We start from the raw sequence: 15,221 nt of genomic DNA, 5'->3' as shown, positions 1-15,221 counted from the left end.
AGTCCTTCAGGTCTGCTGACTTTGCACTGGACTGTGACTACTCAGGTTGCCATAAAGGAGTTACTTACAGGATTTTGACCCACTCATCACAACACTGCCGAGGCCAGCACCACCACCTCCCAGCAGCACTGGAAATAAATATTTGTAGAGCCAGGTGGTGACTAGAGCAGCAAAGTGAGTCAGCTGAACAACAATACACAAAAGCAAAAGACTATGTACACCCCACACCAGCAGAAAACAGACATAAAACTCTGCTCTTCAGCACTGCATTTAAACAAAATACAGGGAAGGTACTTAATTAGATGATCTGAAGATCATTCAGAAGCCTTAGGTAAACCATTTTAAAAGGGGAATAATTAAAACTATGTTAGTTAAATTCAAAATGTAATACGTAATTTCAGATTTAAAATAGGAGTCCAAGTTTCTAGTCATGATTTTGATTATAAGCAGAAAGTGAAGCCAGATAATTTAACATCAAAACTCAACATATGTGATAACGTAAATTCGTTCAGACAGCTCCTCAACTTCTAACTTTCATTTACAAAACTTATCAGATGGAAAACTAGAATTAATTAAAATACAGACTCCAAACACCTATGCCAGTCTTCACAGCATCATTGTATACAAGTTCCAAATCTCTGTCAAAAGAGTTTACAAAGACAGGACAAATTATCAAAAGATGGGGGAAAATATCCCCAAAGTCAAGGGTTTTATAAATATCTAAAGGAGTTATAAATATCAAAAGAAGTCAGGAGTCCTCTGCATGCAACACTAAATGTGCACCTGCTCTCATGCAAGATTTTTGCAAAGGCTTCAGGGAACTGTTCCATGTTTCTGCTTGTGCTTTTCACCTCTTCTACACTGTTTTCAGCACTATTACCCCTCCTCTTCAAGATGACAGAGGTCAGCAAATGCACGTTTAGAATAAAGAAACACCATGAAATTTGCATTCTGCATTTTCATTTTGCACCATTTCCTACTACTGACATTCTCTATGCTTGCTTGAATGCCTCTCTGCACTAACCTAGCACTTTCATATGTACCAGAATAGAACTATAATCTAATAGAAGTCTACTGTCTTTCCCAAGAACTCGGTCAGAAATCCTTTTAAGACAGGCTAAATTCAAAATTGGTACAAGTATTCTAACAGTATGTTGTCCAGTTACTCACAATCACAGAAGTCATTTGAAAATCCTCAGTTCTTACTATCCTGAATGACTGTTTTGTCCAAAAGTATTGTCCTTAGCTGTACAACAAACTCCACATAAAGGCAAAACCCATTTGCCTCTATCGTTTTTAAACCAAATATACCTGGCAAAGCACGTCAGAGACATATCAGCTGTTTGGGTAATAGACGTGCACAGATTATGCTTTCTTTTTTTTAAGCACAAATGTCTACTATTCCAGAGAGCTGCCTAAAAAAAAGGAAAAAAGTATTTTGCATTTTATTCTACAGAGTCATACGTTCCCTGATGTTTTGTCACACTGCTGTGAAACAAATGATACTTTCTTTAGGATTCTACAGAATAACAGCACCTTTGTTCTATAGGCAAGCACTGCAACATTAAACAACTGCCTAGATCGTAACCAGGTAGACATAGCAAAAGCAATTTTTTGTACCCAGAGCTATGTGAGAGAACAAGATAGGATCAAATATTCTCAAAAGAGTCTCAAGCAGAGTTTTACCTGTCACAGTCTCTTCTGTGTCTGGTGGTTCCTTACTTCAAATGACAGAAGCACTGCCAGCGAGAAAAAGCAAAATTCCCAGTATCTCCAGCTGCTTTCAACCTAGGCAGCAGTGAGACAAACACCTATTCCTTTTCCTAGGGCTGCTTTCCTGTTTAAGCATTTACTCCACCATCCCTAAAGATTCTGTCATCACCCTGCTGCGGCTGGTAGTTGGCATGAATTCAAAAGAAAAAGCAGGTGAGATAGCATGCACCAAAACTCTACATTTGCACACTAGAAATTACACTTTTCTACATAAAACCAGAAAAATCTGTTCTGTATTATGACTATTTTTCCTTAAGTAATGCAGCTTGAGCTTCATTTGAGCTAGGAATTCTACCAGGATAAAAGGCACAGGTTTATTCACCTAAATCAGTGCCAAGTTCCATTTCATTATTTTCTGCATGAAATTAGAGTAAATAGAAGTGCAAGAGTCAAAAGACCGTGTTTGCACTAGCAGAATTTTAACAGTGCACTAGCTGTTTGTTTCAATTCTGAAAGCACAACACAAAACTGCCATGTACCACGTAGATCTGTAGCTTACTCAGCTGAGCATTCCAACACCAGTATTAGAACAAGCCAGCCAACTAAAAACAACCTGTCTCACAGGTCATGATTTTCTGACAACTGCCTGACACAGATAATACTTGTGCTTGCTGTATATTTTTTTAAGGAAGGTCAATCTGATTTGCAGCAGGGATGTTCAGAGGAGCATATGGGATATGGGCTGTAGGCAGCGTTAGTGGCACACAAGGGCTGCTCATTTTAGGGCACCTAAATCCCTGGACCGAGAGGGAGAACTATCTGCAACCTAACTTACATATTAAAACTACAGAGACTGAGCTGATCACAAACAGCACCACTGTAAAGTGAAACTATCCAGACCTGTTGACACTGTGTAGGAAAAAAAAAAAACCAAACCAACAACCACATACACAAAACCAGCCAGGAAAAAAGTATTCTCCAATATTATCTGTCCAGAACCTTTGAGTTATTAACATAATTTAGCAAGCATTTCAACCTGTTTACAAAATTCTAGCAGCAGCTACTGAAATTACAGAAAAAGAATATTAAAATTACTGTTTTATAAAACTCCTTAAATTATACAGCTTTTGGTTCCTTGTCATTAAAAGTTATTCTTCATCTCATTATAAAGTGTGCATTTCAGCATTTAATATCATTAGAATAACAAATGTTGTTTTTAAGAAGTTAAGAGATTAAAGGATGATACTTAAAATGTAATTCAAACTATTACATTATACATACTGCCATGAATCTGCAAACATGTTCAGTTTTATTAAGAAAAAAATTCTTGTATGCTTCCTTCATGCTATCAAATTACTCATCTCTTGAACAAATTAATCAAATTTAAAAAAAACAGCATGAAATTTCTTATCACAGAAGCAAACTGATTCTGTGCCCCACAAAACGGGGATAGCCATTTATTTCAGAGGTTTAACATTTGACCAGCTAGGCAGTCTAACACTAATGATTTGCCACCAGTCTTTAAACTAAATGACAAAGACAAGAATGCCAAGATCTCTAGAAGATATGCTCTGACATCCACAGAAACACAAAATTTTTTTTTCCTCACTAAAAAGTTACTGCAATTCCATAGAAATTGCAAAGGCAAGACAGAAAGAGCTCTTTAAGATCTTTACTACTCAGAATTAATCAAAGCAAAACAGCCATCCTAGTGGTAATCCCCTTTAGTGCTTCACAGTTTATGCAATAGTCAATTACTAAAGAGGATGAAAGACAGAACAATCTTTGCAAATAGGTCACTGTCTATATTTATAATGATTACAACCAACCTGCTGCTAAAAGTAACTTTTAATAAGCATAAAAAGTAACATTAAGACAGTGCCATGTATTTACTTTTAAATATATTATATGTCTCCTATGACAAAAGAGGAGGTAACATGCATCAGAAACAAAGTTATTTCCCACAGGTCATGCATTAGCGTTGCCAAAAGCAGATTTTAATTTCTGGCTGTAATGATTTTATTCCAAAGTATCATCCTCAAAGATAACACCTAAACATTCTTGACATGATCTCTCAACTTACCCAACTCTCTCCCTGTCTGCACACCTTCTCTCTCAAACCTGTTAGGAAAGCAAGCATTGCCCAGAGTGCTTTTTAAAGACCACTTTTAATGTCTTCTTCTTTGCTTCAGCTTTTCCTGCCTGTTTAGACATGCCTGAACATGTAAGTCCTTTGCTTTTTTTTTAATCTTCAGAACAATTACTCAGGTCTCTGCTTCTACTGTATACTGCTCAGACATCCCATTTGCTTCTTTCAAGTACTGTCCATATCTGCTAAAGAATCACTCTTTCAGAACTTTCCTTCTTCCTCACATCCTTGGTCTCCTTGAGGAGTATTTCTGCCCTTTCCTTGGGATCAGGACATCACACCTGACACCATTTTCCTAAAATTTTCTTGAACTTCATTGATTCTCACAACTTTGAATGTCACCATTGTCTCAATGATTCTTACACACAGCTGTGCATTCACTCAAACCATTTCATTCAGTTCCAATTCGACCTGCAGTTACTGTCAACACCAGAGATTTAAATCTGTTTAAATTGAAGCTTGTTTCCACTCAAGCCCTACTTCCTCTAATTACCTCCTGCCTTCCTACAGTTCAAGTTCATAAGCTAACATATGGTTCTTACAATGCCTTATCCACCAGAGTGGCAACCAACAGCTGTAATTTCTTTGCATAAAATGTCAAGAATGTTCATTATCCAGTCCTGATGTATCTCTTGACCAGACCCTTTGCTACATCTTCATTAGCAAATACTCATGCTGCCACATCTCTGCTCTTCCCTTCACATATTTCATCTGCTAAAAAATCCTTCCTTTATGCACTACTTTGGAGGCTCTGGATCTTCCAGTATTTCCACAGCCAGAAAGCCTATGACTTCAGGACAGTACAGTTGCAGAACCTGCACTTCATTACTGGAAAGGAGGAGGAGGATAATCTTCAGGGAAAAATGTAACCACTTCTTAGAAAGATCTCACAAGAGAAGCATTCCTCTGTATCTCATATATTTGTACTCAAGGACAGCGAAAACACAATGAAGGTCAGACTAAAGCTGAATACAATCACCTCAACACCACCAAAAACTTACTTACATGAAGTTATTAAGGTAATTCTAGTTTCTAATCTTACAAATTTAAGAGAAAACACCTGTAGCTTAGAGTTTATTATAATGCAGACTGCATAAAACTGAACTCCACAGCAGGCTAGGGAGGGAGAAGCAGTCAGTCTTGTGAAGTGAAATCCTGTTTGTGCGTGAAAGCCAGGAACTTGATGTTCTCACTACAGACTAAGAGCAATAAAAACAGCTTTCTGAGCCATTAATTTCTGCACAGCTGATTTCTACTAAACAATGCTCATTATTGAAAGAATTCTAAAAAAACTGCCAAGCTGTTCCAGTGAGAAGGCTGGCACTCTGAACATCTAGACTGAGCTAACGGTGACATCAGTTCTACCACTGCTTTAATCCCCACGGCTACTAAATGTCAAACATTTTCATTGTATTTAAAGAGCTGGTGATTACACAGGATGAGATTAAGTTACAAAATAAGGCAAACTGCAAGGCACAGCGAGCACCCGTACTCTTGCTGCCCAGGATTCTGATAATGGCAAATTTTTCAGTAACATCAGTCAAACTGCCAAGCATTTTCCACAGCCAAAATGTGGCATTTTTAGCATTTGTTTTTCTTAAACACTGTGAAAACTCCTCCCCTTCAGACCTCCCATAACAGGGTCTACAATACATGCATTTCTGCCCCACTCAAATACAAATTCATAAATCATTTGCAGCATTGAATAATGTATAGTGGGGAGGGGGGAAGACGAGAGAACGGCGAAAAGATTAAGTGTCACTGCATCAAGAGGCACAAAGTCCAGTGGAAACTGAGCTGCAGGCCATATATTTATTATTGACAAAAGACACCCATGTAATATTAATTCCATCTGCTTTAGAGAAGGAAATGCATCAAATTATAGTCAACACAGAAGGAGGAACTGTCCTACCATGTAATATAAATTTTAATGTGGTAAACTATTTAAAGTAGAATATACTTTCTAAACATTTCTTGGTATTTTCATAATTTGTTTGGCAATTGATTAATATGGCAGCAACATGCCAACACACATTTCCAAAACAACTATCTACTAATCACTTTACCATGCAAAGTTCTAAGTGGTTCACATCAACTACATTGAGCTAGGGCAATGCTGTAAAGAAAGTGCAAGAAAGCTCATGGATTCTCACATTGCATAAGAAAGACATCACTGAAGGAAAGAAATTAAATTCAGTAATCCTATTCATTCCATATTATTTGAGGGAGGGGTGACAGAGTTAAAACTAACGTAAAATATTTTACTCTATATTAGAGACATGATGTCCTGTAACTATAGAAACTCTGTATATCAAGAATGAGAACAAGAATATAGAAGGATATTCAATAGCTACTGATTCTGAGTAGTCCAATAAATATATATACACAATCCAAGACTCTGTAATTCATGTAATCAATCTTGTATCTTTAAGATCTTCCCATACTGACTCGTTCCTAAGCAGCTTTGTCTTCATTGTTTCTTATTAGCAAAGTACTGATTCACAGCTCTCAATGGTAAAGCTTTTCATATCTAAAGTTAACATCAAGTTTGATTTGGGATCCTCTGGTACTCTGAATACATGCTGGCAAGTGGGATTTACTGTAACAATCAGTTTTTATCCAAGCAAAAACAGTTTCACACTACAGATTAAGTTCAAGAGTAGGTAGCTTTTAACAGAATTTAAAATAATTTAACGTGTCCCTACAGAAAGATGGGGGAGGCAAGTGTGACGTGGGGGAATTATCTACATAAACATACATATAAATACATAACCATGTGTATGCACACATACATCACTGGTTTAAGAGCAAACCTGGATTACAATAGACTAATTAACTTGGTTACCCGTACTAGAAGTGACCTGATTAAGTTAAGAGTTCTAATCTTTTGATGGGGGTGGGGGATGCCTATTAAAAAAAAAAATTAAGAAGTGAGAAAAACTGCTTTACCAAGGACAAAGGCCGTCAATGCTCAGTTTTAGCCTGAAGTAGGAGTACATCATTCCTGAGATTCTTCCATACTAATTAACAAACTCACATGTTTTGAGTTTTAATCCAGAAAAAAGTTGTGAGAAGCAGGATTGGCAGAGCTGACTCATTAAAACAGTCTACAAATAAAATTATCAAGCCAGAAATTAAATTCCATGTAAATCTGAAGTGTAACTAAACCCACTAAGGCATTAATTTACAGTTCTTATGTTATCTATACACACTTAGGGAAAACTGACAGTAACTAGCACTATTATTTCAACAAGCCAACTCATGAGGTGTTACAGCAGTAGGCTCCCTTCCTCTGAAAGAAAATATTACCCAATTTCAGTGTCATATTAAACCAATCTTAATATGGAAACACAATTGTTCTTTAACTTTATATCACAGAATAACGTAAATGGAATCAATTCCCACAGCACAGTAATTCTGCAAGGACTAAACACATCAACTGTTTTGATTTTAGTAACAATTTCATGCTGAGAGAAGACATTTTTATTTAAACAGTTGGAATTTTCTGGGAATAAGTCTCAGAACAGTAGCAGACAATTATGGCAATAACAAAGAAAACAAACCAGACATGGGGGGCCATTTTTTAGCTTACCTGCACTTGTTCTGTGGAACTACTACTGAGCTCATCTCCGGACTCCGAATCTTGGTGAATTTTTTCTGAGCCTTCTCCTGCTGAATCACAAGACTGTTCATGCAAAAAGCTGGTTTTCTCTATTTCCAAGAACTCCGGGCATGGGAAATGACCCATGGAAATGGTTCTAAACTGATTGGAAACCTTGGGAGATTGCAACTCATTGTTAAGTTTTCCATTGTTCTGGGTAAGGTCCAGACTCAAACCAAAAGTTTGACAGGGGCTATTGTTCGGTCCCAGATTTTGATTGGCATCTCGAACTAAGCAAGACACTTGAACTGGAGAAGATTTTCCAAAACTAGAAAGCTCTGGTGACTTATTCACATTTTCTGTTGATCTCTGTAATCCATGTGTCAACTTCAAGGTGTTATTTGGCAGCATGCTTGCCTGCTTCACAGGTGGCATCAGTGCTTTCCGGGGTATTTCCTTCACATACTGTGCTGGCACATAAAAGGGTTTGGAATTTTCATCTCTTTTGACTTGCCACCAGTCATCATTAGTCTTTTTCACTAAGATGTATTTTTCCCCTTGCTTGATCACAATTTTCTTGTCCTTGGCCTCATACTCATAGTCATATTCCACTTGAATGTACAATTGTCCTGGAAGCATCTTCCCACCCTTATCAGCCATTTCTATCTGAAAAGATTTCACCTTTTCAGACAAAAGGTATGCGACATTCTGTTTCAGTGTTATTTTCCTGTTAATGTTCAGAGCTGTAAGAAAAAAAAATAAGTATATACAATCAAGTGGCTGTTTAAGAGCACTTTGGAGAAAAACATTTTTTTAAAAATCCTGCCTATTCAGTTCATGTCAACCCTAGACTAATTGATGGAAAATGAAGTATTTTCAATCTTTCTCGGTGTTGAAATAAAAAAAAAAAAAAAAATCAGTAAAACAACTTAGGTCACTGATTTAACTGTCCTGTTCACACAAGCCTCCTGCTATCAAGTGGCTCATTAGCTTAATTAATTAATTAGTTATTGTTTCTGTTCCTGAATAACATTGATTGACCATTGGAGATCTGGTGGGGGGGCAGATCTGAGTCAATCTCTCGCTTACATATAGGCTTAATTTATTGTGAAACTCTGTTATTACACTAGTTTTAATCAAAATATTCCAAAAAGATTCATTCACCTAACAGAAACCCTGATCTAACCGAATGTTTAAGGGCTAGATCTTAGAATGCAAACAAAAACCTCAACAGTGACAAAACAGGACTATGAACCAAAATAAGTAATTAAATAATTAATAATACATGAAAATTCTGAAAAGTACTTTTCAGCATCTTGATAATCCAGACAACTGCCACTGCACCCACATCCATGAACAAATTCTCTCTATTTAATAATCATGTAGCATCAATGTCCAAATTCATGGATGGGCAAGCATTAGTCTTGCCAACTTGCACTGAACACAATATAGCAAATTAACATGAAAGGTAGAATTTTTAATCTTGAAAATCAAAGCATGTAAGATCTCCACCATTCACATGGAAGGTAGGAGAATGAAGTAAAATGCTGCCATATTTAATCTTAGAGATTAACAAACACATCTTTTTATTTTTAAATGCATGTTTCACGAATGAGAAAAGTTATGTAAAAACTTGCAACTCTGCAAGTTAAGACTTTGTGATGAGGTTTGTAGCCTTTACCCTGTCACAGAGTGGAACTAATGCAATTCCATGCAGGCACACACACGCAGAGTGAACTCAGCTGCTAAATGGGACTAAGGACAGAAATAACAACTGAAAAGAACTTCCGGGGAGATCTAAAGCAGAAACCACTAAGGATTGTTCCATTTTCTTTTGCCATTTCTGTTATTTGATCTGAGCCTTGAAAGAAATACATTTGCCACATAACTCAGAGACTAAGTAAAAAGCTTTGGCAAAAAGAAGGTAAAGAGCTAAAACATTACACCAAGACAGAAGTGCCCATCTTTAATCTGTGTCTCTCTCCCACAGCCCATCCTCTTTTACTTCCAAGAATCATTTCCTACGGGTAACTAGGAAGCCACCGCCGTTTTCAAGGCTCCAAATAGAATCACAAAGTCAGATTAACGATTTTATCATAGACTTGATGGAAGGAATGATGGTACCACCTTCAACAAAGCTGATAATAGGAACACAAAGCAGTAGAAAAAAAATGCCAGGATTCTGGTGTTTACTTTCTACCATAAAATGGTACCTTGACATTCAAAGTCTATTTACAGCCTCAGTACAAAACAACGTGCTTACCAGCTATTCCACACAAATAGGTGTTTTTAAGCGCAGCTCTGCAGTTGTTTAGCAACAGCAGCAGAAAGTAAACATGAACAAATTGCAGCCATTCCCATTCTCTTTCTAGTTTTGGAAGCTCTGCCATGCAAATGCTGGTTTTTTCTTCTTAGCAAACCTGACTCCTTCAAAGCTGCTACCAATCCCTTTCATGGCTTCCAGGTCAGGCACCAGAAAAATTCAAGTCTTACCAGGCTGCAGTCTACCTCAAAGCTCTGTTACCTCAAAAAGCTGAACCATAGGACAAGGATCCATCCAGAGTCTTTTTCTCTTACACAGAAACCAAAGAGAGAAAATAAGCCTCTGGTTTCCCACAGGGCTAAGAAGCGTTTAAAAGCTTGGATTATTCATTCCTCTTTTGCCAGTTCCATATAACTATTTATTGAGAATGCACGCTTAACATGTTTTCAAGACAGAAAGGTTCAACAGGTAGCATGTTATGTTAAAAAAAATAATAAGTAAAATAAAACAGAACTGCTACAAAAATAGTTTTTAAAAATTTACTTTTGAAGTAAATTTTGCAGCCTAACCCCTTTCCAAAAAAAAACAATAAAAAATAAACAACAAAAATAAGCAGCACAATTTTTGGTCTTTCATCCAAGCTGCAAAATTATCAAGTAAATAGCAAACATTTGGTAATGTTGAACATACGATTAAAGAGAGACAGGCTGTGTTCAGCCAGAACACCAAAACAGTTTTAACAAACAGATCACATCATCAGGACTGAGCAAGGCTCCAATTCTTCTCTTCAACCCCAAAAAAGCAAGAAATATGTATGGTATAAATGGGAAATTAACCCTGTAGATCAGCAAACAACTACCATGGCCTTGATTTCACAGATTCAAATGCATTAATTTTCGTTTTGATTTTTTAAATGTAGCTCTTGTGTAACAAAAGGCCTGTACTCTCTGTGCAGCCCAGGGGACATAACTGGAATGCCCTTTCATGAAGCTGTCTCATAGAACAGTTTAAAGACCATGGGTGCCTAGATCCAACCTCTGCTCTAAGGGGCTCACAACAATGCAGGTGTGAATGCACAGTACTGGCATTTGGACTACTGACTTCATTGTTCTACTGATCAGTCCTTGTAACCTCGCAGTATTTTTTATTCCTTACCATTTACCTGTCATGCTGGATGGCACCCCATTGGTAAAGAAGGCTGAATTAGTCTAATTAGAGGATGATAAGTACGAAAAATCATTTACTTCCACGGAGAACATCTGTAAGCTTTCACACCATCAATAAATAACGCCTTAAATAAAGTCTCAATATCTGATTGAGAGACTAACAAAAAATGGCCTCATTAAGAAAACCTGTTCATGAACCAAAAAACAGACTCGCTTTTCCCCTGGTGAAGAAAACTCCAATGGCTACTGGCAAGCGATGTAAGGTGGGTCCCATCCCCGCGTGGGCACACAAACCATTTCACGGAGCATTCCCGCTGCCCCGCGGGAGCGGAGCCTGGCCATGGCAGGCACGGGTGCGAGAGAGGCGAGCAGGGCTCTCACTCGGCACCGGGGCAGAGAGATCCCTTCGGCTGCCCATGGAACCGTTCCCATCTCTTACTCAGCTAAGGCTGAGTAAGGCTGGCAACCCCGAGTGTTCGCAGAGGTCAGCTCCTCCCTTCTCCCCCCGCTCCGCCCGCGGGCGCGCCCCTGCCCGGGCCGGCCCTGCCCTGCTCCCGGCACCGGACCGGCATCGGACCTGCCCTGCTCCCGGCACCGGACCGGCATCGGACCTGCCCGATCGGCTCCTCCCGGGACCGGGCCAGCACTGCCCGCTCGCACTCAGGGCTCCGGAGAGCTCTCCCCACAAGCGGGTGCACACGCAGCACCAGAGGGTCCAACCATGCCAACACCTGCCTCTAGCTGTATTTTTATGTGCGTCCCCACAAACCGAGACCGATTTTATCCAAAGCCGATGTGACAGCTCTGATCGCTCTCAGACAGGCAGGGCTCTGAGAGCTGTAGGTCGGCTCAGAGCTGAACCTTTCCTGGAGCAACCTAAACCCTGCAGCTGCATCCTCACCTCCTGACAGCATCCAGTCTTAACTAGAGAATGATGCCCTCTCGACTGAAGTCCATGCAAATGCTTGAAAGAAGCATGGTCCTAAGACACAGAATCATACATATGATCATATATGATACTCATACAGTATGCTCACAGGATGAGATATGATCACCCCTACCTTCAGCATTATCCCAAAATTCAAGACTCCTCCCCACCCTCTCTTTTGAAATTATCAGGCACAGAGCATTTACTTCTCATCTTCCAGAACCGTGGAATCTTCAGGTAACTGAGTCTTGGGAAATAACCTGAAATACTTTTTGCTATTCCTTTTATTTTCCTCTAGGGAAAAAAAAAACAAAACAAACAACCTTTACTAGGGATAGGGAATTCTTACTTTCTAATGCAAACGGATGATAAGTTGTTAAAAATGCCACTGAGTGTTAACGGATCTCCTGAAATTTCTTTGTGTGACCTTGTTCGCAGTGTCCTACAAAGCGGCAGCAGTTGACTTGTGTAAATCTTTTTCCATTTTCAGCGTCAAACTTCACCCACTACTGAAATGAACCCTTCCGCAGTTCTGATACAGAAATAAATTCAATTATGAAGGCTAAATTAAGATAAATTCTTAACAGTTCAGGCCAGATGAGATACCCTGGCTGCACCTCAATAGATTCCATAATTCTGCTTCTCCCTGGGCAGTTTTCCTAGGGGTTCAGACTGTATCTGCACAACCACTGCCCGTGAGACTGGTCCCTTGTCAGACTTCAACCCTATTCATTCCTTTCTTCCCAAGGGGCACCACTGCTTGTCCAGCACACCTGACTCCTCAGCCAGTATTTTTAGCACACTAGTCCTCAGCGATGCCTGTAGGAGCCACCCTCTGCAAAGCGTGCATTTAGAGCATGCAAAAGTTGCATACAAATATAGGCAAAAGGCCACAACATATATAACCAAAACACAGGCAACTTACAAGTCCTATAAAGACAAGCTTAGCCCTTCACTCTTTCCTCAGACACAGTCAGAAATCGAGCACTACTTGCAAGCAAACTACCTACCCGGAGCTCGCACGTCTTTAAACGCTAGAGGCATAATAAGCGACCATTTAATAATTGCCCGTGACTCAGAGCACTGAATAAGCGATGCATTTTAAACAAGTGTCAAGACAACTTTTCAGCGCCGCTGCAGTCCCCCCGCCCCCCGCAGCTCCCTCCCAGCCCCGCTCACTCCTCGGTGCGGGCTTTTGTTAAGTTGTTGACTGTGAGCACCGGCTATAAATAGCGCGGCACGGCCGCCCCGACCCGCCCGGCCCAGCCAGCCCAAGGTGCCGCGCTCAAGTTCACACAAGGGCGGCAGATCAGATCCCCCGGCCCGGCGGGGGCGCCCGGGAAGGGCGGCGGGGCCGCCGCTGCCTCCCTTTGTCTCCCTCCCGCAGGTGAGCGGGCGCCGCTCGCACACGGCAGCGCGGGCGGCCCGGCCCGGCCCCGCCACCCCGGCAGCGCGGCCCGCGGGGGAGCGCCCAGGTGCGGAGCTGCCTCCCGGCGCCGCCAACTCGGCGCTGCCGGCGCCGCCCGCGGAACGGAGCCGGAGCCGCCGCCGGGGGCAGCGCGGGGCGGCGCCGCCCGGACCCCCGGCGGGCTCGGAGCCGCTCCGCGAGGCGCTCCAGGACAGGGAGGGAAGGCGGGAGGGCGGTGCCGGGGGGCTGCGGCCCCGTGTGCCGGCCCGAGCTCGGACGTGCCCCCGCGGGACCACCCAGCCCTGCCCGACCGTCCCGGCGGCGGCAACACCGCGCTGGTCCCCGCCTTCCCGTGCCCTCCCCGGCGGGCCGAGGGGCGCGGCGCAGCCACCCACCTGCCGGCCGGGCCCGCTCCGGCTGCGGCGGCTCCCGCTCGGCTCCCGCCGCGGCCCCGGCGAGTGGCGGCTCCGGGGCACGGCGGCGTCACCGCGGGTCACGTGCCGGGGCGGGCCCGGGCGGGGGCGGGGCGGGGGCGGTGCCCGGGACCGCCCGGCCCCGCGGAGGAATCGGCGCCGGCACCGGCCGGTCCGCCCGGCCCGCGGGACGGCTCAGCCCGTGAGCTCGGGTGCTCCGGGGCGGCTGCTGGAGCCGTGCCAACAGCTCCTCACTGACCGCGGTCCTGTGAAATACCCAGGCCTTCCTGACCCTGCTGAAACGGACAGAGGGAAAACAAAAACCACGCACCTTCCTCCCTGCAGACCGGGTCTGACTGTTTAATAGACGATACCTGAAGAAACCGCATTTTTCTAAATAGTTGCCCAAAGAGAAATAATAATAAATAGTCCTTGACATTTGTTTCGAGTTGACTTGCTTGGTACCTCTTACTGTATTGAAAAAAAAGTTTTTAAACATTGTTTGAAAATATTTAGGTGGCCTTCGTAGCATTTTCAAATTGTAAGTAATCTTATCTTTCTCTTTGAAAAAGCGGTATCTAGTTCTCTTGGTTGCAAAGATAACCTTGAAAGCATGAACTGACTGTAACTGATACAGCAGTATCTGAATGAATCTGCAAGCAGCCTGAAACAATGGCATGGAGATGTGTAAACTGTCTGCACTCTTAATCTAATGAAGGGTAATGCTGGTCTAACTTCTTCTTTGACTATTTTTAACACACGGAAGGAGACAGTAAAATCATCAAAAGGTGGAAAGAACAGGTTTGCTGAGGGAAGGGCAATGGGAAAAGACATGAGAAGTGCCAGCAACAGAGAGAGAAACAGGCTTTAATTGATGAAAAAATGAAAACAGCATCACTAGGTTTAATTGAACATGTGGACATATTTTCATACAGAATTGGAATCCATCTTGAACTTCGAACATTGATATTTCTTTGAAATCTCCTATGTGTTATGCAATAAACAAGCAAGACAAGCAGAAAACACTGCATATATCTCAAAGCTTTTTCTTCTCGAGCCTGAATACTTGTGAGAATGTCCCTTTGACACCAAGGATCATTTGACTTTGAGGGCTGTTTGTTCACAAAACAGAATTATTAAAATTCTGTTGGTTTTGTAAGGCGATAACACTGCCACACCCACTCGTTCAGCAGTTGTTCACAGAGTCTGGAAAAAACAGGTAAACAACATCTTGTATATAGATGTCCTTCATTTATCATTAAAAGGCAAAATAAATGTGTCAAAGGACAGTAGTTTTTTATTCATACTCATTCTTTTGCAAATTACGCATTCATGAAAAAGTTATAGAGCAAATGTTGGATGTTTCTGTCTAGTAGGATTCTATCTGTACACCCAGTTTTGTGATAAAAAAATATACTTGGGACATTTGGGTACTTCTGAACAAGCTGACTGCATTTTACCTGCTGACATGCCTGAGGTGTATATAAAAGCATCTCAAAAATCAGTCATAGTAACCACATTGTAATTATCCTTCTTTCCTGCCAAGGCTTCACTAGAGTGCTGCAGGATATGGCATTAGT

General features: G+C 41.5%; 1 protein-coding gene across 14 annotated transcripts in view; it reads right to left on the bottom strand.

Annotated features, from left to right (window-relative positions):
* The window catches only part of ARHGAP12 (Rho GTPase activating protein 12), a 75,343-nt gene extending 61,625 nt beyond the window's left edge, over nucleotides 1-13,718 (bottom strand). For 7 of the 14 annotated variants that reach the window (XM_014880380.2, XM_014880381.2, XM_014880383.2 and 4 more), the window contains exons 1-2: nucleotides 12,831-12,908; nucleotides 7,455-8,206 (exon numbers count right to left, since the gene is read on the bottom strand). In XM_014880380.2, the coding sequence (XP_014735866.2) occupies nucleotides 7,455-8,206; nucleotides 12,831-12,864 (786 nt within the window). In that variant the 5' untranslated portion in view covers nucleotides 12,865-12,908. The other 7 variants (XM_014880385.2, XM_088159804.1, XM_014880386.2 and 4 more) reach the window with 3 other exon arrangements.
* Between the last annotated feature and the right edge of the window lie 1,503 nt (nucleotides 13,719-15,221).

The sequence above is a fragment of the Sturnus vulgaris genome, chromosome 1 (genome assembly GCF_052056855.1).
Source record: "Sturnus vulgaris isolate bStuVul1 chromosome 1, bStuVul1.hap1, whole genome shotgun sequence".
Taxonomy (NCBI): Eukaryota; Metazoa; Chordata; class Aves; order Passeriformes; family Sturnidae; genus Sturnus; species Sturnus vulgaris.
The sequence above is the reverse complement of the archived record's forward strand: the minus strand, read 5'-3'. Positions and strand labels throughout refer to the sequence as shown.